This window comes from Symphodus melops (assembly GCF_947650265.1).
Source record: "Symphodus melops genome assembly, chromosome: 1".
NCBI classification, from domain to species: domain Eukaryota; kingdom Metazoa; phylum Chordata; class Actinopteri; order Labriformes; family Labridae; genus Symphodus; species Symphodus melops.
In genome coordinates this window covers 14133166-14160088 of record NC_136691.1, presented here as the reverse complement: position 1 = coordinate 14160088, position 26923 = coordinate 14133166, and the positions used below count along the sequence as shown (strand labels likewise).

The 26923-nt window shown below is 44.7% G+C and overlaps 2 protein-coding genes across 6 annotated transcripts in view; one reads left to right on the top strand and one right to left on the bottom strand.

The window, feature by feature from the left end:
• Window positions 1-26923, bottom strand: part of dll4 (delta-like 4) — a 250962-nt gene that overhangs the window by 202723 nt on the left and 21316 nt on the right. The window lies entirely within an intron of this gene.
• ino80 (INO80 complex ATPase subunit) overlaps window positions 1-26923 on the top strand; it is a 36919-nt gene that overhangs the window by 5444 nt on the left and 4552 nt on the right. For all 5 annotated transcript variants that reach the window (XM_079367580.1, XM_079367579.1, XM_079367578.1 and 2 more), the window contains exons 15-35: window positions 65-160; window positions 915-974; window positions 1330-1472; window positions 2280-2364; window positions 2444-2561; window positions 2782-2867; window positions 5083-5250; window positions 5579-5712; window positions 6006-6073; window positions 6217-6310; window positions 6560-6779; window positions 9731-9871; window positions 10546-10771; window positions 19331-19458; window positions 23778-23872; window positions 24443-24515; window positions 24928-25086; window positions 25262-25364; window positions 25461-25549; window positions 26029-26184; window positions 26635-26806. In XM_079367580.1, coding sequence (XP_079223706.1) covers window positions 65-160; window positions 915-974; window positions 1330-1472; window positions 2280-2364; window positions 2444-2561; window positions 2782-2867; window positions 5083-5250; window positions 5579-5712; window positions 6006-6073; window positions 6217-6310; window positions 6560-6779; window positions 9731-9871; window positions 10546-10771; window positions 19331-19458; window positions 23778-23872; window positions 24443-24515; window positions 24928-25086; window positions 25262-25364; window positions 25461-25549; window positions 26029-26184; window positions 26635-26806 — 2614 coding nt within the window. The remainder of the gene's footprint in view (window positions 1-64; window positions 161-914; window positions 975-1329; window positions 1473-2279; window positions 2365-2443; window positions 2562-2781; window positions 2868-5082; window positions 5251-5578; window positions 5713-6005; window positions 6074-6216; window positions 6311-6559; window positions 6780-9730; window positions 9872-10545; window positions 10772-19330; window positions 19459-23777; window positions 23873-24442; window positions 24516-24927; window positions 25087-25261; window positions 25365-25460; window positions 25550-26028; window positions 26185-26634; window positions 26807-26923) is intronic.

Below are 26923 nucleotides of genomic sequence, written 5' to 3'. Positions count from 1 at the left end.
TCACAAAAAAAAAAAAAACTATTGCAGCTGCTGACAAACTTTTCTATTGTGTGTTTGTGTGCAGAGAGACAACATCTGGGGCCCATTCCTCATCATCTCTCCTGCATCCACTCTCAACAACTGGCACCAGGAGTTCACCCGCTTTGTGCCTAAATTCAAGGTGAGAATCCAAAACGACGCTGATAAAGTGAGGACGCTGACAGAAACGCCTGTATTAAGCTCTTAAAAAAAGCAAGCAATACTGTAGGATCGATGGCTAAAGGCTGTAATCATATCCACATCTTTTCACTAGGGGGCAGTGTTGCTCTAGCATAGCCCGTGAGAACACACTTCGAAAGCTGTTAATGCCTTTATTATTGTGGCCGTCCTTTCAAAAATGTTCTTCCTGTTTCCATTTATCAAACACATCAACATGTTGGCTGTGGTTGTATACACACACACACACACACACTATCTTATGCTGTACATAGCTCCTTCTTGTGCTCAACTATGCCCGTTTTCTCCTCAAGTTTGAAACATAAATCTCTCCCAGACAGTCTGTGTTGCTAATGAGCTGTGAAAAGAGCCTATTACAAAATGTGGAGATAAGCTTCCTGAACACTCAAAGCAACACTGACTGGAAACAATGGAATACCAGCGTGTGATGAGTGATGTAATGATGTGCAAATCTTTTCACATTACATTTCACATCAACAACTCAACGACAGAGGCAGTGATTCATACATGATGCTGTGATTGAATGCCTCCTCTGGGAAACATCACCTCAGCGCTGTTGTTGTTGTTAAAACGCTCAGCGCAAATGTAAAGTGTTCCAGAAAAGTTTGTGTTGTTTGTTTTTAAGGTGAAACGGACTCACAAAGAAGGGATCACTTTTGGTGTTACTGATCTTGGGATAATGGACTCTTTTTTTGCAGGTGTTGCCGTATTGGGGAAATCCTCATGATCGCAAAGTGATCAGAAAATTTTGGAGCCAGGTAAGAAAGGGCTGCTGAAGATGAGACACATGCTATATCGAAACACACAGCGCGTAAAATCCACCGCCAGGGGGCGTCTCAAGCAAAACAAGTGCAAAAGATGACATCGAGGCTAGTGGGGAATCATGGGAGTCCTCGTTTTGACATATTATAACTTTCAAAATATGTCAAAGAGGAATTGAACAGAAAAGTAAATACAGTTTCATGATATGGTTGTACAAATCAAAGTCATATTATAAAGTCATTAACCAATTCCTTCACTTGTTCTTTATATTACCCGTAATACATTTAAAGTGGCAGCTTCTGTATTCCCAAATAACTTTGCCTCTGTGTTTTTTTTCTTCCCGTTCAACAGAAAACACTTTATACACAAAACGCACCTTTCCATGTTGTGATCACGAGCTACCAGCTTGTTGTTCAGGACGTCAAGTACTTCCAGAGGGTCAAGTGGCAGTACATGGTTCTGGACGAGGCCCAGGCGCTGAAGAGCAGCAGCAGGTAAAACAATAACATGGATGTTGTGTAATCCCAGTCTGACTTTCCGCCCACTCACTTTTTACTTTGGTCTCTAATCAAATGATGCATTTTGAATCTGATGTTAAATGTTCATTCAATCAAAGTCAGTGTTTTTTCTTCTTCCTGTAAAATGCCTGATGACTCATTCTGCACTAAGGGCCGATTTTATTATTATTTTTTCAACCATTTAAAAAAACTTTGTTGATGCAGACAAATTCATCCCAACGTTATGTCCCATCTTATGTCTTTTTTAATCCTTTATAAGCTGTGTGTGGGGTCCTTAAAGACCCAATTCAATTTAAAGCTAGTCAATTTTTCAAAAACTAGCATGATTTTGTAAATAGCATCCTCTCCGTTTTCCGTATTCACACCCCTCCTCCTGCTCCTTCAAAAGCCACGCCCCTCACTTACATACACGAGCACCATTGGTCCAGAAGCGGATTTCAGCTCATGCTTTGAGTGGGTTAGAACAAGCAGGGAGACATGATTAGTTAATAAAACTTGTACTGAGTGCAGACAATGGTCAACGTTTACAACTGGCTACAGATGACAAATTTTCTTTTTCATGAATTATGAATTACCGTCAGGACCTAAAGACAACTTCAACCAAAATCTTAAAAAGTGTATCTGGAGAAAATGACTAGAGCAGATGTACAGTGAGAAGCACTTCATTTCAGCTCGAGTGATTATTAGACGTTAAAGTGGGCCACAGCAGTCTGAAGTGTGGGAATGCTTTTTGGAACAGAATAAATGATGATGGACTGATGCAGCTTTGTGTCTCTGCTTCAGTGTTCGGTGGAAGATCCTGCTGCAGTTTCAATGTCGAAACAGATTGCTGCTCACCGGGACACCCATCCAGAACACCATGGCTGAGGTGAGAAACGCGTGTGTGTGTGTGTGTTTTCATGTGAGCTTGTCAGAACTGATGTGTTCTTGTTTTCTCTGTCCCTCAGCTCTGGGCCCTGCTGCACTTCATCATGCCCACGCTGTTCGATTCCCATGAAGAGTTTAACGAGTGGTTCTCCAAGGACATCGAGAGCCACGCTGAAAACAAGTCTGCCATCGACGAGAGTGAGATCAACTTTCTCTGATGCCCTTTCCAGTTTTTTTTGTTTTGATTTTTTTTTTGTTTTTTTTGTTCATATTTTCCAGCCAATAACACATCATGTTGTTTCTATGTATTTGTGGGGAAATTCTATCTTTTCGGTGCCAGCATTGAAATGTTATCGCGGCTCACTGTTGCGTGTAATTTGTTCTGTAGCTTAATAATTGTTTGATGTTTGTTTTTCAGACCAGCTTTCCCGACTTCACATGATCCTGAAGCCTTTCATGCTGAGGAGAATCAAGAAGGATGTGGAAAACGAGCTCTCAGACAAGGTAAGGGAGCAAAAGCTTTTCTTCTTGTGCATTTGAACGCACCAACAGGCGGTTGGTTCTGTGATGTGAATCCTCGCTCTTCACATGAAAAGCCGGCTGTGCATCATTAAGATGCTGCTGCGAAGTAGGGCTGGAGGATATATCGAGTTTTTTAAAGATATATCTATATATTTTCAAAACAAGATATAGGGCAAGACCATATGGTTGATATGGATATAGTTTATGTTGCATTAAAATAATGTTATACGCATCTTTGGTAGAGCTGTCAACTCAGAAAACAAATGGATAACAAAACATTATATTTTCATGTACTGTACATGTTGAACTTGTTCATATGAGACATACATAAGACATAAGAGAGACTTAAGTTTTGGTCTGTACCGCCCGGCCCTACTGCAAAGTTCTCAAACCTCACCAGCCAAGTTTATTGAATGTCTTTAACTCAAATCATGCATTATGTTTAGTCTTATTTCTCCTGTGTGAACGAGCACCCGTCCTCAGTCTGCCCACCTGTTCACCTCATTAACGCACAAAGCATTGGAATAAGCTTGTGAGTGATGATGGTGCTGGTAGATCCTCTTGACAGATGTTGGACTCGAGGTCTCTGGCTGTCACACACTTTGCACACATACTCACACACGCACACACACACACACACACACACTCTGTCAGAGGAATGGCAGAGTTCACGGCTCCCACACATCTGTCTTGTTCTCTCTCTCTCTCTCTCCCCTCCTCACACCCACACTAAGCCCTGCCAGTCCACTTCCTCCTCCTCCACTCTTACTTGTTGCGTTCTCGTGTTTTGTCTGCAAGTTGAAGCCAACAGTAACCCGGGGGAGTTCACTTGTGGTTCATGGTTAGGTCCTTATGGCTCGCTGTTGTTGGGTTTTAGCGCTTTTATCAAACAAGAGAAGCGATCGAAGCTGACACTTCAGTGTGTTTGAAGAAACGTCGGTCAGGCAGCGCATGGATTCTGCACCCATCAATCCTTCCTCGTTAAGCCCATGCGTGTTTGAATGGAGGAATAGCATGCCAGTAACGCTGAATCATTTGTCTCTACTGTGGCCTCATTTATTACAGATACAGCCAACTTTTCCAGAATAAATCTTTTTCTCTTGGTTCCACTTCTTGCATTTTTATAAAGTATTCCCACACCCACCCGTTGGTCACTTTAATCCTGAAGTGCAGGCAAATGAAGACATTTTATAGTTTCTTTGTATTTTGATGTTCTCTCTCTTCTCTACAAATGAATCTATTTATGAGCTGAGTATCGATCGTTGACAGATAACTGTCTCCCTCCATCAGTGTAAGTTTGGAAAGCCATGTTGAGCATACTGTTTGCTTTTAGAATCAGAAACGTACAAGCTCCTCCAAACCCTCCGTCTTTATTTTAGTAGCTGTGACGTCTGCTGTAGACGAAAATTTTCCATGCTTTGCTTGTATTGCAAAAGGTTCGGAGTGATTTTGATTACGCCTTTTCCCCTCTACCCCGTCATAACTGCGAGTTATTGTCAATGTTGTGTACCGTCATGCTTATGTATGAAATGTACCGTGCTGAAGCTCACGTCTTCGAAGCGCGTCAGGGCCAAGGAAGTGTGCCGTGCATGTACACGGGTTGAAGCGATCACACTGGTCAAACGAACTGGACTTTAGGCATGTTAGAGCCCAAAACGTAACGTGTTGATCCACTTTGACAGGATTGCTAGTGTGATCACACTCTTACTCTTGGGGCGGCAGTAGCTCAGTCTGTAGGGACTTGGGTTGGGAACCGGAGGGTCGCCGGTTCAAGTCCCGGCACGGACCAAGTCCGGAAACTGGTCTGGTAGCTGGAGAGGTGCCAGTCCATTTCCTGAGCACTGCCGAGGTGCCCCTGAGCAAGGCACCGAACCCCAAAACTGCTCTGGAGCGCTCGCTGTGGGCAGCCCCCTCACTCTGAGACCTCTCCATTAATGCATGTCACTAGAACCCTGTTTGTGCATGAGTGTGTATCTCGGCTTATGTGTGTGTTAGACAGAGTGTAAACCGAATTTCCCCTCGTGGGATTAATAAAGTGTAAATTATTATTATTAATCTGTGCGTCTCTAGTTGTCATCCTTCAATGTAAAGAAGACCAAACATAACCACGCGTGAAGGATCTTCATTTCTCTTAACTGAGAGACAGGATGTTGTTATTTGCTGCTACAAGTCTTTCCTTTTTCCTCTCCTCGCGCAGATCGAGATCCTGACGTACTGCCAGCTGACGTCCCGGCAGAGGTTGCTCTACCAGGCTCTGAGGAACAAGATCTCCATCGAGGATCTGCTGCAGTCCTCCATGGGCACGTCCCAGCAGTCCCACAGCACCACCTCCTCCCTCATGAACCTAGTCATGCAGTTCAGGAAGGTATGACTAAACAGAATGAGGTGCAGCTCGATGAGCTTTGACTATTTTGTCAAATGTTGCAATCAGGATGATTAATGACGGTTATTTCTGTATTACAGGCTATTTGTAAGTATCATATGATCAAAAGTCTGATTATTTTTTTTCGAGTGGATTTTCAAGGGAATTTTAATGTTCCAATACTAATAACAAGCCTGCATTTTATTGGTGGTAATACAGTTTGAGATGTGCAATCAATCAATCACACAATGATCTGGCCAAAAAAAGCAAAAGCAGTGTTCTTTTTTTCCTGTTTTTCGAACCACACTGTCTCTTCTGTGCTTTTGTGTAGGTGTGCAACCACCCCGACTTGTTTGAGCGCCAGGAAACTCGCTCTCCTTTCCACATGTGCATCAAGCCCTACATCATGTCGAAGTTTTTGTACCGGCACGGCCTCATCCACGCACACAACCAGGCCAAAAACAAGTAAGCTCTCCTACGTAGACACACACACACACACACACACACACACACACTGCACATGAATCCAATGAAAACAACTCCATTATAATGTCCACAATCCTTGTTTTAAGAAGGGTTTGGTTTAAAATTGAGTTAAATACCAGTAAAACTGTTCTTGTGGACATTTGCTGATTTTGGAGTTCCTCTTGTCTGATTATCTCAATTAGAGCTGTTAGCAACGTAAATGTGAAACGCCATATTCTTCTTTTTCTCAAAGTCCCTCATGTAACCCTGTCTGTCTCTCCAATTCTCTTCAGGTTACTTCAAGTGTTGCTGTCTCCCTTTTCTCCAAGTCACATTCAGCAGTCTCTTTTTCACAGAAAAGGTGAGGACTTCTTCAAGCTTAAACGAACCGGGACCTCTGAGACGATCTTTTTTTTTAAATGTATTTATTTTGACATGCAGATCTGTTTTTTTTTGTTTTTTTTCAATCATTCCTCTTCCTGTTTTTTTCTTTTGTTCTTCCAGGTGATGACAAAGGAAGCTGTTTCTCTTTCCTGCGCTTCATCGACGTGTCACCGGCAGAGATGTCCAGTCTCATGTTGCAAGGCACCTTAGTGAGGTGGGATCTAAGTTCCTGTTGTTGGATCTGTTACTCTCCGTGTCTTTGTTCCAAATAAGTCCGAGAAACATCTGTGCTAGTAAAAAAAAAAAAAGTTTCCTTCAGCAGAAAGTCCAAAATGTGTCCAAAAACATCATCTTTGCAGTCTGAAACTTTTTTTCACTATGTAATGATATTATCTTAACAACAGTTATGCTAATAGTAGGAATCTCCATAATTAATTTGCTTCCCTTGTTTTTCTTTTCTTAGGTGGTTAGCCCTTTTTCTCTCCCTCAAATCGGCGTATCGGCTCCACTATCAACGTCTGTTCGGCCTTGTAGAAGAGAGTCAGGAGGACGCCGGAGACTCGGAGGGAGACACAGGAAGGTCACAGCCCAGAAGTCAAAAGTGTTTGTCTCGCAGGGACCTTATCCTGTGGCCTAACAGGCCCACGAGTTTCCCCAACACGCACACAAGCTCAGTCCTACAGGTATGAAAACACACACACACACACACACACAGACACACACACACACCACCTTGTAGCCTTCTGCTGTAAATGTGGGTGTGGCGGGACCTCCACTAGAGAGCCATGTGCTGCCGATGATGCTGAACATTTCCCCCACAGCCATCAGTTAGTGTTTGGCCACACAGCTTGCTCTCTGCAACCCCCCCCCCCCCCCCCCACACACACACACACACACACACACACACACACTCACACACTCACACACGCCCCAGGCTTCCTCTCCCTCCTCTGGGATCCAGGGTGCAACCCAATCCCACTAAAGGCCAGTGACCCAGCAACACTGTCCTCCCTCCCTCTGTGCAGACCGGCCACTGTCCATGCAGCTTCTGTTCGAGGGGAGAAAAAAAAAAATTCTGCTTACAAGAAAAGTCTACGAATTCAAGGCCAAGTAAAACTGGAAAAAAAAGAGACCCCTTCTGTTTTTGAGCTTTTTTTGTCTTTATCTGAAACATTGACATTTAAACCACTCGTCTTCTTCGAGATAATGTGTGGTATATGAAACCAGGTTGGCCGTCCTTCCAGCGCCTTTAGAGGCTGTAGTACTGACAGGAAACGTGGTTCAGAGTACACTAACAGTCGTAACAGAAGCTGGATGGGTGAGGCTGTACGATCTGGAAAATGAGTCGACTACATTGTTGATGTTCCTTTTACTGGCTGTGTGGATAACCGAAGCACACCACAGTTCTTCTTAAATGCTTTCATTTGTCAGGTTCGGCCCCTCAGAGCTGAAGGGCTACACACGTTTCCTCCATTTTTTTTTTTTTCTTTCTTTCTTTTGTATTATTTGGCAACATGGGAACCTTGCTGTTAGTCAGGAAGACACGGTACAAAGCATTGATGCCAGCTCAGATATACAGATCAGCCCAACATGAGCAGCCTGAAGATACACTTGGAGGTCACTGCAGCTTACAGAGCTTTAGTCAGAAAACTGATACAAACATTCAGTTAAATTGTTCACCCACCAAACAGCTACCACCTTGGAGATATGTATCAAATTGCCAACCTCTACCAAATGTAACTTCACTTGTTGGGTGGAAAATCCTCTGGAGAAAAATGCTGTGGGGGTAATTCCATCCTCCTCCTCTTCCTCCTCTTGGCCTCATCGCTTAGTCAGGCAGCTGCCTCGCATCTTAGGTTCCCCCCTGGAGCGGCATCAGGAACGGAAGAGCAGGAAGAAAAAAAAAATCCAAGAAAGCTAGTTAAAAATGCCAGAGACGGAGAGAAACTTTCAGACACCCGGGGACTCAACACTGGATGTATGTAACGAAAGACCACGCTGACCCCAGACTCCCACCGCAGCTCCTCGAAAAACACACACAAAAAAAAATCACTCACCCCCACAGTTTAGAGCAGCTCCTTTCAACTGCTCATTTTTCTTTTGAAGCTGCGTGAAGCTGGCGCTCAGTGCGGCTTCTCTCGGCTTGGCTCATCTCTCTTTCTCTCTGGCTGTGTTGCTTAACAGTATGCTCACTGTTGCTTGCAGCTAGCCTGCTGCTCCTGTTGAGGAATTGAGGGAACGAGGCGATGCTGAAGACCTCCTATTACTCGTAAAGCTTCGGGGGCTCCGCTTCAAACGGGCCGTCTGCATCTCTACATCCTTCTCCCCCTCTGTCACGACACATGTCAAACTCATACGCACGTTTTGTTCCTGTCTGATAGTCTTCATGTTGTACTCTACCTGTGTTTTATTTAAAATAACGGGTAATTTGGTATCTATGAATGAGGGATTATTTTAAAGGTTGATTTGTCTTGTCTTGCTTTAGAAGTAGCCAAAGTCGAGAGAGACAGGAGAAAGGACATGCAAGAACCTGGGCTGCCTGCCTGGAGGAACACAGCCTCCTTACACTAACCACGAGGCTACCAGCAGCCCGTCTCTGTTTAATTAACTTTTATTTTTATCCAGAAGTCAACCTGTCTTCTTTGCCATCTGTGTTATCCTGCATCTTAAACGACAGTACATCCCTGCGCTCTCTTTAGCTCCCACACAGTAGACCACCCACACATTAGTGCACATTGATTCCGTAAGTTGCGTGTGCTGAACAGTTTCCCAGCAAATTAAAAAACTCCATAAATCGGATCGTTTTTGAATCATAAAAATGAAAAACCTTTCCTTTCTCACAGAGGGATGGGACGCTCTTCTATCGGTCCAAAGTGGAGACAAATTAAATTGTGTTCTCCTTAAAGATATAAACCTTTGAACAAAAAACCCCCAAACAAACAAGTATCTGTGGCGGGTCATTGCTGCTTACTGAAGACGATATTGGTTTGTTAAGTAGAGAAGCGAGTACCTGCTTACTCATGGTGAAGACGATCAGACCCTGGCTAGAAGAAAAGGATGTGATTTTCTAATCTCTGCCATTAGGTGGCACTGTGTATCCATCATGTTGTGCAGTCACACATTATACACACACACATTAAATATAACCTCTAACATATCCCTCTTCTATGTGAATAATTCATCGACTGCTCTTCAGGATCCGACTCAGAAAAGATGTCATGGTTAGACGGGAATTCAAAGTATGCACTGGAAATCACAGAAGCTGAATAATCATACATTCGCTGCGACCGTTTTAGCATTTGGTTTGAACATGTTAGGCATGTGGCCAATGAAACTTAAATATACTGTCAGAGCAGTTTACAGTGCTACGCTCGCTAACCTCTGAAGGAACTCGGCTTGTTCAACATCAGTTACTTTGAAGCTAATTGTTCAAATGAGCTATAATTTAATAAACATATCTTCCCATGGATCACATTCGAACCAGCAATCAGTTCAGCAGGAGGAGAAACACCAATAAGATGTTCTTGAAATAAACATCACTTCAGCACATTTCACCTCGAACATCTAATTACCGCCCTGCTGCAGTTTGCTCAGTAATGTGGATGGTTTTTTTTTGTTTGTGTGTGTGTTGCAGGAGCTCGTGTTCACAGCCTTCAGGTCCGGCATTGTCGGACACGCAGACGTGATTATCCACAGTCGAAGCCATGCCACCTCCTCGGTGCGACCCTGCAAGCTCACACCGCCACCCAAGTTCCTGCTAGCTGCCACACCCAGGGTATGTCTGTCTTTATAAATGTAAGCAAGAGCAGCAAGTGGGCCAAAAGTTGTTCTTGCAAATCCCCAGGACCGTTTCTGTGATTTCTGACCTTTGTAAGACACACAAGCGTTTGGGTGGTCGTGGAAGAGGGAAGCACTGTGCACATTGTCTTTGTAGGTTGTCAACAATGAAAAACTCCAATCTGCAAAGTGTTTTTTTTGTTTTGTGTGTGTGTGTGTGTGTGTGTGTGTGTGTGTGTGTGTGTGTGTGTGTGTGTGTGTGTGTGTGTGTGTGTGTGTGTGGTTGGGGTGTGGGGTGACCACTGTGGTTTGCAGCTGCATTTAAAACAAACAGAGGCTCTAAAAACAGGGCTTCTGACTCAGGGCCACCAGTTCTTAAGCTTCCTCTTGCCCTCCTCCTATACAAACACACATATACACACACACACAGACCCTGCTGAGTCAGTGAAAACAGCCCATGCACTATTTTTGCACAGATCTCTCGATGTTTTTCTGTCACACGGTGTGTGTTTGTTTCATCGATCAAAAACAGCCACATGCAACAAAAAATGTTCCACTTAGAAAACAACAAACACTTCAGCATGAAGTCTTCCAGTTCTCTGCCTCACAATATTATTTCATTTCCATTATATAAATAGAAAAAAAAACACATCTTCTCTTTTGGTTTCCTAGGTTACAGCAGTTCCCATGGAGCGTTATTGTGACGACCGCAGTGCAGAGTACGAGTGGCGGGTGACGCGCTGCGGCGGGGGCACCATCTTCAAACAGTGTTTCCTTTACGGCTCCCCTGAACTGGCTTCAGAATGGCAGGCTAGGGCCAACTCCTTCCACCCACAATGCCCTGGGGGCGTGATGGCCGTGTACCCTCGACACGGATGGTCCTTCATTCGGATACCTGGTAGGAGCTTCGTGTTTCTGACGTCCTTTTTTGGAATTTTTATACATATACTTTTGTGTATGTTGCAGTGTTTTCATTGGGCAGATTTGTTACTCTGCTTTAGCTCTAAAAATTGCATAAAAATGGACAACATGACAGCTCTCCAAATATGAAGCCAAAACATTTGGAGTCTCATTCAACAGATGAGATATAGGTCTAACTATAACATAAAAAAAATTATTTAGTTCTTAGGTTTAGATTTAGCAAAGAAAAAACAACTATTTATAATTGATGCTAAAGGGAGACATACCTTGAGTGACAGCTGTGTTGACGGCTCTTGCAGTGCCGTGTGCACCAGATTCCCACTGTAAGGGAGGAAAGAGGTATTAGCACTAACACAAGAGCCTCTCTCTCTTTATAACAGAAAGTTAAATGTGTTATTTCGAATAGGGAAAATGATGTAGCATCAGTTCCTCAGATACAGAGCCATTACTGTACCACTCTGGCTCAAAAGGACATTTCCATTTCATTATGTTGGTGCCTGTTGTGGTGGGGGTTTTTTTTAGCTTCACTTGTGTTCAACAGAAGGAGGTTTAAAATCCCTTCTTCTTTATATACAGTCATTGCTGAGCTCATACTGGCTAACTGCATGTAGCTAATTGATAGAAAATAAACAAAGTGAATTGAGAAATCATAAACAATGTGGTCGTCTGCCTTACAGTGGAAAAAGACACTTACTGGCAAAGATATGGTCCTGTTGACTTTTTATTCCCTGGTTTTAACTGACAGTTTTATCATATACTGGATTTCCAGTTTATGACAGAAGCGTGATATGTGGGCCCGTGGGAGAGTCTGCAGAGGTCAGCCCAAGGTCAACAGGGCACATCACCCTCCTCTGTCACTGCCTGTCTGTCTGCCAGGCTGCAGGTCCCTCACAATCTAACACTGAGATAAAATGCTGTTGTAAAACTCCCCCCTCACCCCCCACCCCCCCGCTGTGTAAACACACACACCGGCGATTTCCATTTGAGGTGTGGATGCAGGGTTGTGGGTGTACGTGGGTTTATGCGTCTGCTTTATGGGAAGAGCTCTGCTCGCTGAGGTGAGGGTCAGCAGGAGGAGAGTGGGAGCTGATTCTCTGCCAGGGTTTAGATGGCTGATGGATGTACAGGGTGATAGAGGCCAGTGCAGTTCTACAGACAACACTTCCCTTCTCACTGACCTGAGCAGGCCCCTCACATTCTGATACACTGAGTCAGTGGATAATGATGACTGCGAACAAATCGAGGTGTTTTGTCCTTCACGGCTAGTTTTATAAAACCGACAGTTGACATTTAAATCCTGCACAATCCCTTCTTATATATATATATATATATATATATATACCGTATATATATATATATATATATACACACACATATATTGCGACGTTCTTGTGCTTGGTTTCTTCCTTCCACCCCTCTGTGAGTACATGCGCCCGTGAGAGTGTTTGTGTGCAGAAGTGATAACCAAACAAGTATTTGTGTGTCAGTGTGAGAACAGTCTGAGAGCTCTTGTGAAGTTATACGAAGGCAGACAAAGCGAGGAAGTTTAGCCGCTGGTCATTGTTCAAGTGCTCAGTTAGGTAACACTAATAGATGGTCCGTCTGTGTGTGTGTGTGTGTGTGTGTGTGTGTGTGTGTGTGTGCGCGTGCGTGTGTGTGTTTTCATGGGTGTGTAGGAGTGTGTGTCAGTGCACCACGGGGTCCGTTCAGCGCTCACACGGGGGGGGCCCCTGAGGTGTCCCTCACCTCTGCACACTCACTCTCCCACGATCGCCGGCGTTGGCCTTTACTTTGCCCAAGCTGCACCTCCGTCCCTCACGCTAACAGACAGAAAGCCGCACGCCGATCTGGGATCAGTATCTGGATCGCGGCCTCTCGGCCCGTCTGGTCTCCCACCTCTTTCTCAGCCTCAGTAGGAAGGAAGTGACCTAACAGTCCGGCACCCGTTCCTCCACTCAACACATTGTTGCCACATCAAGGCCCACATATACGTACAGCAGCCCGGCTGAAGTTTCCCAGCCTCTCCTCTCCTCTCCTCTCCTCTGCGCTCCCAGTCCCACACCTCGCAGAACAAATGGCAGAGCTGAATAACTGTTTGTTTTGAGCGCCGTGGCGTGAGTACGGCTGCCCACTGATATCAACGGGGGAATCTAATCAGAGGACTTATTAAGAACCAGGCCACAGAGGAGGAAGAAAACAATTGAGGCTGGAATGTTTTGGTTTGTTTGTTTTGTCCAAGTGACTCTGGCAGAAAGATGCTTTTCATTCAGAAAAAAAATCCGGATGTTGATGTGCCACCTTTCAGACTCCTGGAGTGGTGATCACAATAAAGATAGGTGCTATCGATCAGGGTATTGTTAGCCATGAGATCCCCATTGCAGTCTGGGCCACCCGGACACCACAGGAGAACCATATTCAAACATAAAAATCTGAAACATTGCAGAGCTCTCTCTCTCTCTCTCTCGCTCTCTCTCTCTCTCTCTCTCTCTCTCTCTCTCTCTCTCTCTCTCTCTCTCTCTCTCTCTCTCTCTCTCTCTCCATCTCTCTCTCTCCTCTCTCTCTCTCTCTCTCTCTCTCCTCTCTCTCTCTCTCTCTCTCTCACTCTCTCAATTTTATTTGACTTCATACAAACATGAAATAAGACACAAAGGCGCATATATATTATATATTATGTTTGGGGGATTTGTATACAGAGGGGAGGGGGGACAGCGGGTGTGTATTGGTAACTAATGTCTTGTGTCCTGCCTGTCTGTATACTGCTACTGGATGCCTTGAATTTCCCTCGGGATCAATAAAGTATCTATCTATCTATCTATCTATCTATCTATCTATCTATCTATCTATTCAAGCAGAGAGATGTCGAATGTGAAAATTGTTTTGCGTGCTGTACGAGTATTTGCAGAACATTCCTGGGTGACACAGAAATAAGCTTCCTGGCTGTTTGTGTGGCCTCTTGAGTCGCTCGCCGTAATTAGAAGGAAGCGCTCCACAAAATGACGGCTCTCACTATAGCGACTGACTCTCGGCTCCTTCTCTAGCATCGGCGCGAGCTGGGAGACGACAGTCAGTGCTGTGTCTGTGTGAAGGAGACTGGACTTGTGAGTCTCTTAGTAAAGAGAGAGAGAGAGAGAGACTCAGGTCTGGCCCAGCAGCCCACAGCAGGCTGTGGGAAATGCAGTCCTGCCTTCCTGTCCCTTCAAAGAAACTCTGCTCTCCAGCAAAATGGCAGGAAGCTTCCATCGGCTTTTATGATAGACGGGCACGAAATAACTCACCACATCAGCGTCTGCCCCTCTCAGTCTGCGTTAAAGCTTGGCACCAGAACCCGTCTGTGGGAGTTTTGCCTCCTTTTTTTTTTTTTTTTTTTTTTTACCAGCAAAAAAAAAAAAAAAATCCAAATAAAAGATTTGAAGGAATAAGAAAAGGAACTGAGATCTTTTGATTTCATTCTCCAATTTACGCCTATTAATCTCCATATTAGTGTTCACTGACACCTGAGAAGATCTAGAAGCAGGCTGAAGGGGGAGACATTCGCCACTTTTCTCCTCCTGTGATGAGATCTTTAAACGGGAGGACGCCAAATAATCTGTAGCCCACTCTGTCCCTGGGCCAGCCAGCTTTCATGTGTGCTGTGTGTTGAGTCAGTGCCGGCCAAGGGTAACTAGCACTAATCTCTCTTAATGACAGAGTTCGACCTCGGCTGCTGTGGCGCGGTGAGAGTCTTCTCCTCGAATCTCTGAGTCCTCATCAGACTGTCTGTCTCTCTCCCTGCTTAACCACTCCGGGAGAGCGGAGAGAAGCGCTCTGCTTGCATGTTTGAGGGCAGACGGTGATTTTTTTTATTTTTATTTTTTCTCTCTCACAAACATGTTCGATACATAATCACACGTAATTGCAGTCCGCCGTTGATGCGTTGGTCACGTATCTTGGCTTTCAGGAATGCACGTTTGTCATTTGTCTCTCCCTTTTAGAGCGCCACAGATTTAAGAGTTCAACACGCAGATGTTTTTAAGTGTGTTTAGGCAGCGACTGAAAAACATCATCAAGCGCTGTAAAAGAAGCTTTCTGATCGGTCAATCTGGGCTGTGCGAACCCGCGGCTGGCATCTGGCTCTTAGCCGCACTGATGCTGCGTCAGCCAGAAAATTAAGTTTAAGTCTGACTTTTGTCGATATGTGCAGCAGCAGCAAAGTAGTGTCAGTGTAATATTTCCATCATGAGCAGTGCTGAACAAGTGTTGCCCATTGACTTATTGATTGCACAGTGTAATGTATCATTATACAGTGAGGGGCTGACGCTCGCTTCGATCCCCCCATCTGTCTCTCTTTCTCACATAACCATCCATCCATCTTCATGCCCCTGACTCTTTTCTTTCTGCTCTGCTCTTCATCTCATCCCTTTCGATCGGGTCTGGCCCGCTTCCCTCCCCGGTTAGGGAGGTTCAGCTCTTGGCTTTGGCAGCGTAAGCAGAAGCAGTATCAGAGGGGATGGGGGGGGGGGGGGGGGGGGACAGGACAAAGATTGTAGCAGCGTATTAATGAAATTAGCGCCGTAGTTAGTTTGGGAGTATCAGGCGCCAGGCACCAGGGCTGGGCCGGGGTTAATTAGCTGGCAGCAGGCCTCTAATTGGGTCAGGACCGTGTCAGGCCCCTGGCTCTGGCCCTACAGGGATTGGATTACACTGTCAGGGGACTAGACAGTAAATGGGGGGAGGGGGGTGGGAGAGGAGGATGGAGAGGGTGCAGTAGATGTGGTAGAAAAGGGGGGGGGGAGAGAGGAGGGACAGGAGTGTAGCCCTAATCTGCCAGCAGGAGGTACGGAGGGGACGAGGAGGAGGAGGAGAGCTTGCTGGCTGAATACCGCTGTTGGACTGGATTGGATTTAGATTTGGGGGGGGGGGGGGGGGCTGCTATGAAAAAAGGGGGGCAGGGCAGGTGGCGAAGCTTGATATGTGTATCCATAGCAACGGCAGAGCGGTGTGACACCAAGTGGGATTTGCACGTGTTTTTGGGGTGTGGTCTCAACAGGATGCTTGTCCTTTCAGTCTCGAATCAGAAAGTCGTTTTGACGCTTTTTTAAGTCAGATTGCCAGCTGGACAAGACGTTCTATTTTTCAGTCAAGTGCTCTGTTTTTTATTAACTGTGTCACTTTTTTTTTTCTTTTTTAATAATTGTATTGAGCTGTTGCTGTGAAAACAAATCTTGTAGTCCAATTTATTTCCAGCAGCACATGAGTGAGATGTCCCGACCAATCCATTTCAACCCTTCTAATCCCTCCATAATTCATGTTACACGCATGACACCCACTTTGTTCACAGCTATGACCCACTGTCCAACATTTCACTGCCGCCACACTTAGATTATATATTGTAAGCCATAAGTGTAATGTTGGAATGGTGCAGACCACCAAAGCCTTCCCGAAATCGTAATTATTCATTCTCTTGGCTTGGCGGCGTCGGGCAGCGATATTTAGAAACAGAGATTTTTCTGCACGCGGCACTAAATGTTTTGAACTCGGCCACCTCTCTCTGTAAGCCACACAGCGAGGCTTTTGGGAGTTTGGGTTCTTTCAGCGGTGGGATTTTTTTTTTCAGCCAGTCCCGTCATTTCTGCTGGACATCTGTTTCCCTGCTTTCCTTTGATTATTTTGCACCTTTTTTTTTTTTTTTTTGTCGTTTCTCTTTGGGCTGAATGCCTTTCAAAGATGAGATATGTTAGTGATCAGATGGTGCTCTCAGCTGCTACATAAAGATTAAATCCAAAGAGATATCACATGTGTAGTTAAGTATGAGTGTCGCTTTCTTAAGAAGCAGAGCATTAAATGTCTCTTTTTATAATCCTGCCATAAACAAGAGGATTAGCCCGGCGGACACGTCTCTTCTTTCAGAAACAATGGCATCCAACTGCTTAATATGGGATTTTGAGATTTACAGTATATGGCCTTTCAAGACTTAGTTTAAATACAGACAATATTTCGATCTGCTTGGTTACAGAAACCCTCAGATGTGGGCTTTAAACCATCTTCAAACGTGACTTCAGTCTGCAGGCTTAAATATAATCTGCTAAACTGAACCAGATTGGTGGCAGGGGTTGAGCAACAACTTTTATCTGTTGCATTTGCACGTTTGCCAAACTGCGGTTTGCGTCTTTGTAGTTGGCGCGATGGCGCACAGGCACCACTAGCGGGGTAAACCATGAAATGAGCATCGAGCCTGCTTACACTGGCACCTGCGGTCTGTCCGGTCTTTTAACCATAACACCGCTGCTGCCGCCGCCGCCGCCGCCTCACACCGCTACGTCCCCTTTAACTCTCTGTCTGGAACATCTCTTCAACGGCACATGACTGACTCGACTCCGCATGTCTCACCCTCGCTTCTTTTTTTAACTTTTTCATTCTCTTTTGTCAGACTTGATGCCAAGGTCTCTGACAGAACGAGTGTGCATCCCCGGGGTTGTCGTTTTATGGTCTTTTCAGGCCACACAAATATTATTGAACAACTCATTTCCTAAAGTTAATCTACAGTTGAATTAGATTTGCTGCAGGGTTTAATGGTTGTGATTTGCTGTAAAGGATTCGTGTATTTTTTTCCCCCTCTAATATTTGGCACCCGGGATAAACAAACCCGTGAGACACAAGTCACAGTGACGATATGTGACGATATGTCCCTATAGCCAGCTTTTGTCCCTCCCATATTCCTTATTATCCTCCTCTCTTGTACCCTCATTTTTCCTTGTACCCAGTCCCAATCTCAACTCCTTTTATATTTTAGAACTCAAATGAAAAATGTTTGCCTCAATCTACCAGCTGTCTGGAGACGGGAAGGTTTGTAAATGAAAGCGTGAACACAACTTTGATTCAAGCCTCCTCCTCCTGTCGACACTTGACCAGTAGCTCCCCTGACTGTGTGACCAACACTGAATGTGTGCCACAGACTGACCCCACTCCACGCTGACCTAAAGGTGAGGCCCTCCAAAAAAAAACCTCCCCAGAGTGTTTTTCCCTCCGTTCATCTGTTCTATTAGTTCCTCTTTAACACCTCTACAGGGCCTGACCTTTTTGGGGTGGCTATACTGGGGTCACGGGTCAGGGTTCAGCCTTAGTACACATTAGCATGGAATGCTTCTGGCTCCCTTTTGGAAGGATCCAGTTTTTGTGAATCCTGTTAGATCGTCAAGAATAGTTTATTTGTTATAATAGTAATTTGAGTGCCTTTGATTGTTTGTTAAGAGTACGTATCAGGGCTTTGAATGAAGTCATGTGGCAGACTTGTTTTTCAGAGCTTCGGTTTGAAATCTCTGACCTGGTGTGTTTTGGGATAAATGGAACGTCATTTAAACACTTTTTTTTTTTCATCGACAAAGCAAGGAAATTAGAAATAGAAATATTTATATTCTCGTGTTTTCACTGTACAAAAGGACTTGGGAACAAGTGTCTAACTCTTGATAAAGACGGACCAAGCCTGACTCTCCCATAGGGACTCTCTTGGTAACCCTGGCCCGACCCTGTCCCCTGACCCTGGACCTGGCCTTAGGTTCTCCACACCCCGGGTCACGACCCCTCACTCAAACACCATAGTGTGCCTGTCGGTGGGTCGATGGCTTCCATTGTGCTGCATGACGTTAATTCCTCATCAGCTGGCAGTGAGGGACAGCAGACCCAGGCTGTGGTCAATCATTCCTGCTTTAAAGAACACTCCATGTGGTTTTGGAAGACCAACTGCTTGGCCTGTCCCTCCTTTTTTGCCGTTTGTCTGAAATGTATTACACATCGCCCATTTCTCTCCATTTCTCATTCATTCTCGTCCCCTCTCTCTCTCCTTCTCTTTCTTTTTTTGTTTCCCTTTTCTCGCTCTCTCGGCTTTCATTATCAGTCCTGTCAATGAGGGCACACGCTTTATTTAAACAATCGGCAGATCAGGGACACATTGATCTGCTGGCTGATCCCCCCCCTGGTGAAAAGGATCTTTATCCTGAAAAAATCCACTCTTCAGGACTTCTTGTATTGATTAGAAAGAGTTCATAACATCTGAATTGATTAGGCTGCTTTGTTGTGTGCTGCCACGGAACAAATGTCCCAGACGATAAATGTTTGAAACGAACGCACAAAAATGACGAGCTGTCGTCACAGATTTCTTTTCATGGGGAAAAAAAAACAAAAACGCCCCCGTATATTTTAATGCCTGTTACTGCTGTCGTCACAGAAGTGTCAGATGATTCACAGCATCTTTCTTAAACTGCTGGCGATACATTTGACAGTGAGAAAAAGAAGCTGGATGTGTCCCTTTTTTTTTTCTTTTTTTTTTTCTCTCCATTTCAGAAAACACAAATCACAACAAACAGGGCGAGTTCAGCAAATGCAGACGAGCTTACTTTATCCACAGGGCATTTCCAAGTTAAACACAACAATGAAAGTTACTCACAGCAGCTCTAAACTTGCTTGAGATGACGGTTATGCAAAAAAGAAAAAAGAAAAAACCAACAACAACACCTATCCAGTCTAGTCTGAGTTGTGGCCTGTTTTTCTTTCTCTCTTCCAGACAAGGAGAGCCTGATCACAGAGAGCGGCAAGCTTCACACCTTGGATATCCTGTTGAGTCGGCTGAAGAACCAGGGACACAGGGTCCTCATCTACTCCCAGATGACGCGCATGATAGACCTGCTGGAGGTATGAACACACACCGATACGCAGACAGCAGATCGGATTGAATACGTAAACCACAGATTTTGGAAAATTGGTTTTATTTATGCTCTAACCGAAGATCCATTTTTATAGGAGGATGTCAAGTGTCAAGTAGAGACACCTTTCACAAACACCTTCAGTTTGCACATGTACCGGTGTTGTTCCACCCCGGTTGTTATACTGGAAAGACTGGAGAAGTATGGCGCGCCTGTAATCGTCCTTCCTGTCCCTCGTTTGTGCAATCATTAGACGGCTAATTAACAGGTCAGGTCTAATTAGTGGGGTCTCATCTGCAGGGGAGGCAGCCAGATGGGAGGGAGGACTACGAACAAGGAGGGGAGAGGGAGTGGCACCATCATTTTGGATTGCAAGAAACTAGAAATTCTTCTTAAAACTGGAAGACAAAGCTAATAGGAGACAGACTGGAGCCAAAAAAAAAAAAAAAAAAAAAGATGGGATCACATTAGGAAAGATAACACAAAGCCAGAAAAAAGGGAAACGCCATATAGATTTATGGCGGCTCTAACTTTCATCGACACGGGATACAGTAAGTGCTCTGCAGTGCTTTGATGGGCACAGATTCAACAATGATATGTCTTCATGGCGTTTCAATCACTCATGAACAAGGCCTTTTATTGCCATGCTTAAGAACCAGAACATACAACTCAGCTGAATCTGTCTGAAAGTCAGAGTTTGAGTTATCTGCGAATTCTGTTCATCCTAACTCTCTGTGGGCGATTTTGTGTCCACAGCCTCAGTGCAGTGCTCCATTGTTGACTCCGTATATGTTGTCGCGGCGGAGCTGAAAGCATTTGGCATGATGTCATCGGGAATTCCTTCCCCATTCACACGGTGTGGAGCTGTTTCCACAGTCCGATCTCTTGATGGCACATGGACCCAGCCCAGGTGGTTAAGGACCGGTCTTCCTGTGCGTCTGGAAAAGTGGAGGGATTGCTTAGACAATGCTGGAGAGTCAGTTTGATTTAAAGGCTTTCTCACTGACTTGTCTCCACCTGCATTCATCCTTCCAAAGCTTTGGTTTCCAGACCTATTACAGCCAAATTACAGCCCTCCCGTTTTACAGTAAGTGACCTCATCATACAGTGATGGGAGTCAGTGACAGCACATCCTCTTAAAATGGCTTGAAGAGATCCAAGAATGAAATCATATATTCACCCAATCTGGCTTCAGTTTTCTTGGACTGTATCATCTTTCTCGCTGGTTGGGGATACAAAAAAAAAAAATCTGCAGATGGAGTTGATTTCCTTAACATGCGACTATGACTAAGAGAAGGATTGAAAGAGAGGCTGATGCTAATCTCTCTCATTAGCGGCATTGTTTTCGTCGCCGGTCGGCTGCCCGTTCTCCTGGTGACATCACTTCGCTGGGTGATGGATTGCAAAAATCCGGGTGGCCTGAAGAAAAATAACATGGTTGGCTTTCTCTGGCAGCGTCCGATAGTGGACCGCCAAGTCACTGCCCTCTGTTTGAGTCGAGTGTCTGTGGCTGCTTCGAGGGCACTTTACTGTACTGTTAGTCTGCGGCTTCGATTACACTAATTGATGGAATGCCCACAGTGGAGTTTTATCAAAGAATACAAACTATTATTATTATTCAATCTAAACCTGGATGCAGATCTTACAGTTGACTGGCCGGGTAGATTTAAGTCTGGTGAAAAATCAATTGAGCAAGTCAAGCAATGGACTTTATGGGGCTTATAGTGGATGTTAGGCCTGGGTTACCCACAATGCAACTGGACAGCCGACAGCTTGTTCTGATGCTGCTTTACAGTTACAGTCCCTCGGTACTCAGAGTTGGGAACGACAACACACAAGTCGGAAAAATCACTGTGGACACCTCCAGGAGTGTCTTTGTTTTATTTGCTAATACCAGACTATGACAACAGTATGTGATAGATTGTGTCAAAAAATACCATTACAACATCTTCTACAGATAGAACTTGTGCAATGCTGTCAGTGTGATTGATTTAATCACACAAAAAGAGGAGCAAGCGGCTAAAAAAAACTACATTTACACCTTAAAGGTTATGGTTGATGCACAAAAACTCGGACTACGGAATTTTCTCGCCGAGTGTTCTGGTTCAGCTTCCGACTTCAGGGGGTGCGTTTCTGATGACGTATTAGACCGGGCAACTCTGAATTCTGAGATGAATTCAAACGCAGCATAAGGTTTTAAATTTAGCACGCTAGCTAATAGCAGCTAAAGTAGCCTGAAATAACTCGCCGTGTGCAGAAGTGGAGTAGGTGGGTGTGTCTAACTCCACAGCGTTTTTATCATTGTCAAAGCGGCACTCTCCGGAACTAAACTGATGGGACTCCAGTGACATCGCTTTTGGCCCTTTATCAAACATCTCATGTTTTCATTTTGAGCTTCTTTTGATCACTTTTCCAGTCTCAGTTTCGCCGCAATCCTTTGGTTTCAATCAAAGTTTCAAAGTTGTTGAAATATAATGATGTCAAGCCTTCTGTCACAATGAAAGCAATCTTGACTGATTGCATTCTTACATATTTATCCTTGCCAGCGCACCATATGTTTTTCACATTTTGTGGTTTTTCGGAGTGAGAATTTTTGCACTCTCAGTTCCCAAACATGAGAAAGCAATGAGTGCAAACTGTTGAGACGTACTTCAGAATGCTTTGTTATTCTTTTATATACTTGTGGGATTTTTTTTATGTTCCAGGAATTTGAGAACAACATGGCTGCCGCTCCTCGCTTTTTCTGCGAGTGTGAACCGTGAAGGTTAAAGCATCGGTTGAGTTTAAGCAACAGATGTAGAGATAATTGACAGAGAAGAGGATCTTTCACCGTGCTTCTCGACAGATGTCTCTATTCACACGCCTCTCTTTTCCCATACATCCTTCCAACTTCGTATGTTCCATATCAACTGCACTCATGTGCACGACAAACTACTGACTGTTTGTTGAACCACGTTAGCGCTTCATCAGATTACAGCTTAATCTGACCCTTTGACTTGATTTATGATATTTGCAAAACACTTCACAATATCACAATCAAAAATACATGATTTTCACTACCAGAAGAAAATCTGAGAAGTTTATGAGTTTGGTGTTGTACTAATCTTCCAGAAGTCCCCAGCAGAGATTTAATCATGGCAGACTGTAACCGATGGATCCCAAGGCGGAGGGGTCTTAGATGTTTTTGGGAAACTCTCCGATGAGGAAATAAAGTTAAGGCGGAGATGAGTTCTTGAGATTAGAAAGGCTGAGTAAGGCTTTCTGTAAGAGCAATAATATCTGCAACATCCTGCTGGCACGCTATCAAAGCTCAATCCAACAGGGTCAGCAGCAGTTTGGCAAGAAGCGGGCTAATGGTCCCTAATGTAGTGTTCACTCGGAGCAGATGGGGCTGCTGGGAACGAAGCCAGTGAGCTCCGAAAAAGAGGAGGGCAAGAGGCCCCCAGTGTCATGACAGGGGGGTTCGAGGTGGAGGGTCACAGAAAACATAGTGTGGAATCATTGCCTTCATTGGTAATGATTGTGAGAGGTGACTTGTGATGTGTGGCAGTGATTGGGACGGGTAGGTTGGTTGGTTGGGGTCCGGCGGGGGGGGGGGCAATGACATGTTTGAGTGAAGAGGTCGGAGGTTCTAAGTGGGGGGGGGATCAACATGTCACTTCATCAGTGCCCCCTCCTAGCAGACCTCACACCCACACACACAAACACACTGTCTTTGCAGAACAGCTAAGCAGACATTTGGGGGGGATAGAATATCAAATTCTGCATTTCTCAGCGCCTCTGTGGACGCAGATTAAAGTTTCAACTCCAGAAATCGTGTTTAAGAAATGTGGGATTTTGATCTTTTGGAGCAAAAAGTTGCAATCAAAAAGTAAAATCTTACATCCTGCGTTTGTATTTCTCGACCTTTTGGAAACTCAACAAGTAGAGCTGCAAAGCTTTCCTGCTCCTTAGAGAAAGACTTCATTATGACCGCATACTTAAGAATGTGCTAATCCACTTTGAGATTTCAGTGTTTGAAGTTTGAATGACACAAGTTTCGTTTTTTTTACTTTAAAAATCCGTAGCAAAGGTGATCCAGGGAGATTCGCCCGCACAAATCTGTTTACTTTCAAACCTTTTTCTTGCCTTTTTAAAGCAGCACCGGGTCCAGTTCTTTACGTTTCAGAAGCTTTAACAGTGGAACGATTGTCTGTTTTCTGTTGTCTTGAACCCCTTGACTTGGGAAAAGTATAGCTCTCAGAAACAAAACGAATGTGGGTTGAAAAAAAATGAAACTAAATGAATTCTTTTATCCCATCTCTCAAGGAGTACATGGTTTATCGTAAGCACACCTACATGCGTCTGGATGGATCCTCCAAGATTTCTGAGCGCAGAGACATGGTGGCGGACTTCCAGAGCCGGTGGGTACACATAGATACAATCTCGTGTGTGTGTGTGTGTGTGTGTGTGTGTCTGTGTCTGTGTCTGTGTCTGTGTGTGTGTGTGTGTGTGTGTGTGTGTGTGTGTGTGTGTGTGTGGGAAAGAAACGAATCACACTAAATCTGTCTTTTTTTCCCCTATATTTCCATCAATAAAGAGAACAGTTTAATCTTACATGTTCAGATCCAAAAATGTGCATGTGTGTGTGTGTATATATTTATTTCCTCTTCCCGTTCACATTCTCTGGTTCACATTAGTAAGAAGCTCTGAGGCGCCAGTGATACTCTGGTTCTTGTTGTAGCGGGCGTAGGTGAGAGAGTTTGTGGTTTATTGAAGCAACTCTATTTCGGGGAACTCTACCATCGGTATCAAATACATATTCTGTTTCATGTCTCTCTCCTCACGGAGTGGAGTAGACTGTAGAAAAGTCAAATTCAATGACTGCTGCCCGGCCGGACTCTTAAATTACATTTTAACTTCGTTTTGTGCTTTGGTTTAGTAATTGTACTGTACAGTTGTAAATTCTGTGTGTCCCCTCCCCCCCACCATAGGACGGATATCTTTGTCTTTCTGCTGAGCACGAGGGCCGGAGGGCTCGGCATTAACCTGACTGCTGCTGACACTGTGAGTCACACTCTACTGTAAAAAAATCTCCCAGGATGCAATGTAAAAGCTTGTTCCACGGCAGTGTCAGGGGAATGTCTCAAACGTTTGGAATGATCTCGGTTCAAGCCTCGATGACAAACTGCGGTGGCTCTCTGTGTCCCCTGTTTAAGCCTTGTTTAAGTGAGGTTCGCTTTTCTGACAATGACTTTGTCCATGAGTGTTAACGCAGAACATCTGCCATGTTAGGGTGGCAGCTCACATTCCTGTAATTTGTTTCGATAACTTCAGAAAAAGAGGGTGTGTTTGCATCACCCAAATGACGCCATGTTATTAAAAAATGAAAAGATAAAGCCGGGTTAAACACTTGATATCTTGTTTTTCTTTTCTTTTTTTTTTATGACTTGATGTTGTTTTTGTTGCTTCCGTCCAGGTTATTTTCTATGACAGTGACTGGAACCCCACAGTGGACCAGCAGGCCATGGACAGAGCTCACAGGCTCGGGCAGACCAAGCAGGTCACCGTGTATCGGCTCATCTGTCAGGGAAGCATCGAGGAGAGGATCCTGCAGCGGGCCAAGGAGAAGAGCGAGGTCTGAAAACACGTTCAAATGATTAATGTGGCGAAGACCGTCACGACATAAAGACTTTAATAAGCCTGCACTATAACAAACAAATAAATAAGCACACGAGCAATTATACAGAAAGTGTGAATTAACAACACGGCTGATTGCTGCTTTTTTTGCTCCTCTGCTCTTGTGTGATTAGATCCAAAGGGTGGTCATCTCAGGAGGCAACTTCAAACCAGACACGCTCAAACCCAAAGAGGTGGTCGGCCTGTTGTTGGACGATGATGAGCTGGAGAAGAAATGTGAGTGCTACAGGCCTACAGTTACACATGTCTTACTTGGTTTGAGCTCTATGAGGGCGACAGAAATGAAGACATGAGTCGTGTTTGGTCCTGCAGTGCGTCAGAGACAGGAGGAGAAGAGGCAGCAGGAGGAGAGCAGCAAGGTGAAAGAGCGCAAGAGAAAGAGGGAGAAGTACGCAGAGAAGGTACGGTAACGCTAAGACGGTCTTAATCTTATTCCTGTTTATGCATTTAAAAAACAAAAAGTTTTCATCTGTACCATCATGACAGAGTGTCACTGAAAACATTTGGGTGGGGGGGGGGGCGTTCTCGAGGGAAATTGATTTGAAGGGAAGCACATTTGATGAAATCCAACCTTTTTGTTTGAGATACCTTGTCTTACATTAAAGTGGTGCTAGATGTGAGGTCAAGGGGTCACCAAGATCATTAGATATCATCCTCCGGGGATACTTACCAGATTTCATGTCAATCTGTCCTGTACGAGTTGAGTTATCTGAGTCTGGACTTGTGTTTGACAGACGGACATGCCCCCCCCCCCCCCCCCCCCCCCCCCCCCCCCCCCCCCCCCCACACACACACACACACACACTGCAGGGCTCATCTGCGACAAAGACATAAAATGTATGAAAGCGAACCTGTTCATGAACTACACCCTTTTCTGTAGAAGAAGAACGAGGAGTCTGAGAACAAGAGGAAAAGAGAGGTGAACCTGGTCATCTCTCATGCTCCGTCAGCTGACAACTCCAACCTGTCTGCAGACGGAGATGACTCCTTCATCAGTGTCGAGATGGACTCAGCCATGCCCAGTCCTTTTAGTGAGGTAAACAAACACAATAAAAACACATTTAAAGTCTTATTGGGAAAGTGTAAGCAAGCTGAGACAGAAGGATATGATTGTTACTTACTTATGTTACAGATGGTAATGGCTTCCGCATTACTGAAGTGTAAATTGTCAATCTGTTTCCTGTTCATATTTACTCTGTTCTTTCGATACTTTAGTCCACTTTTCATGTGATACTATTTATTTTTTATTCCATCCCTCCATAACTCCTGCTTTCCTCTCTTGATACCTTCTTCCCTTCTTGACTTCCTTTATTCCTCACTTTCGTTTTCTTTTATATTCAATCCTTCCTCTCTTCTTCTCCTTGTTGCTTCTTGCACCTTTCCTCTTATATTTCCTTTTGCTGTGCTGGCCTGTTTCCCTTGTTCCCTTGTGGTGCTGACCCTCTAGCCTGTGTGTGTTTCTGTGTGTGCTCCCATGCATGGTCAGATCTCACTGAGCAGCGAGTTGCAGCCCGGTTCGTTACCCCCAGATGCCGATGCCGACGAGAGCAGCAGTGACATGCTGGTCATCGTGGACGATCTCGTGTCCTCCGCGCCTCAGTCTCGAGCCACCAACTCCCCTTCGTCTGTGTCCGGATCTGTGTCTGACAACATGAACGGTGAGAGGAGAATTTAAAAAAGCCTTTTAAGTAGTCGAATCGCCTTGTTGCTGTTTAAAAGCACCACACAGTACAACATGTCTGTGGAGTTGCCTATAAACCCTTCTATTCCAGCCC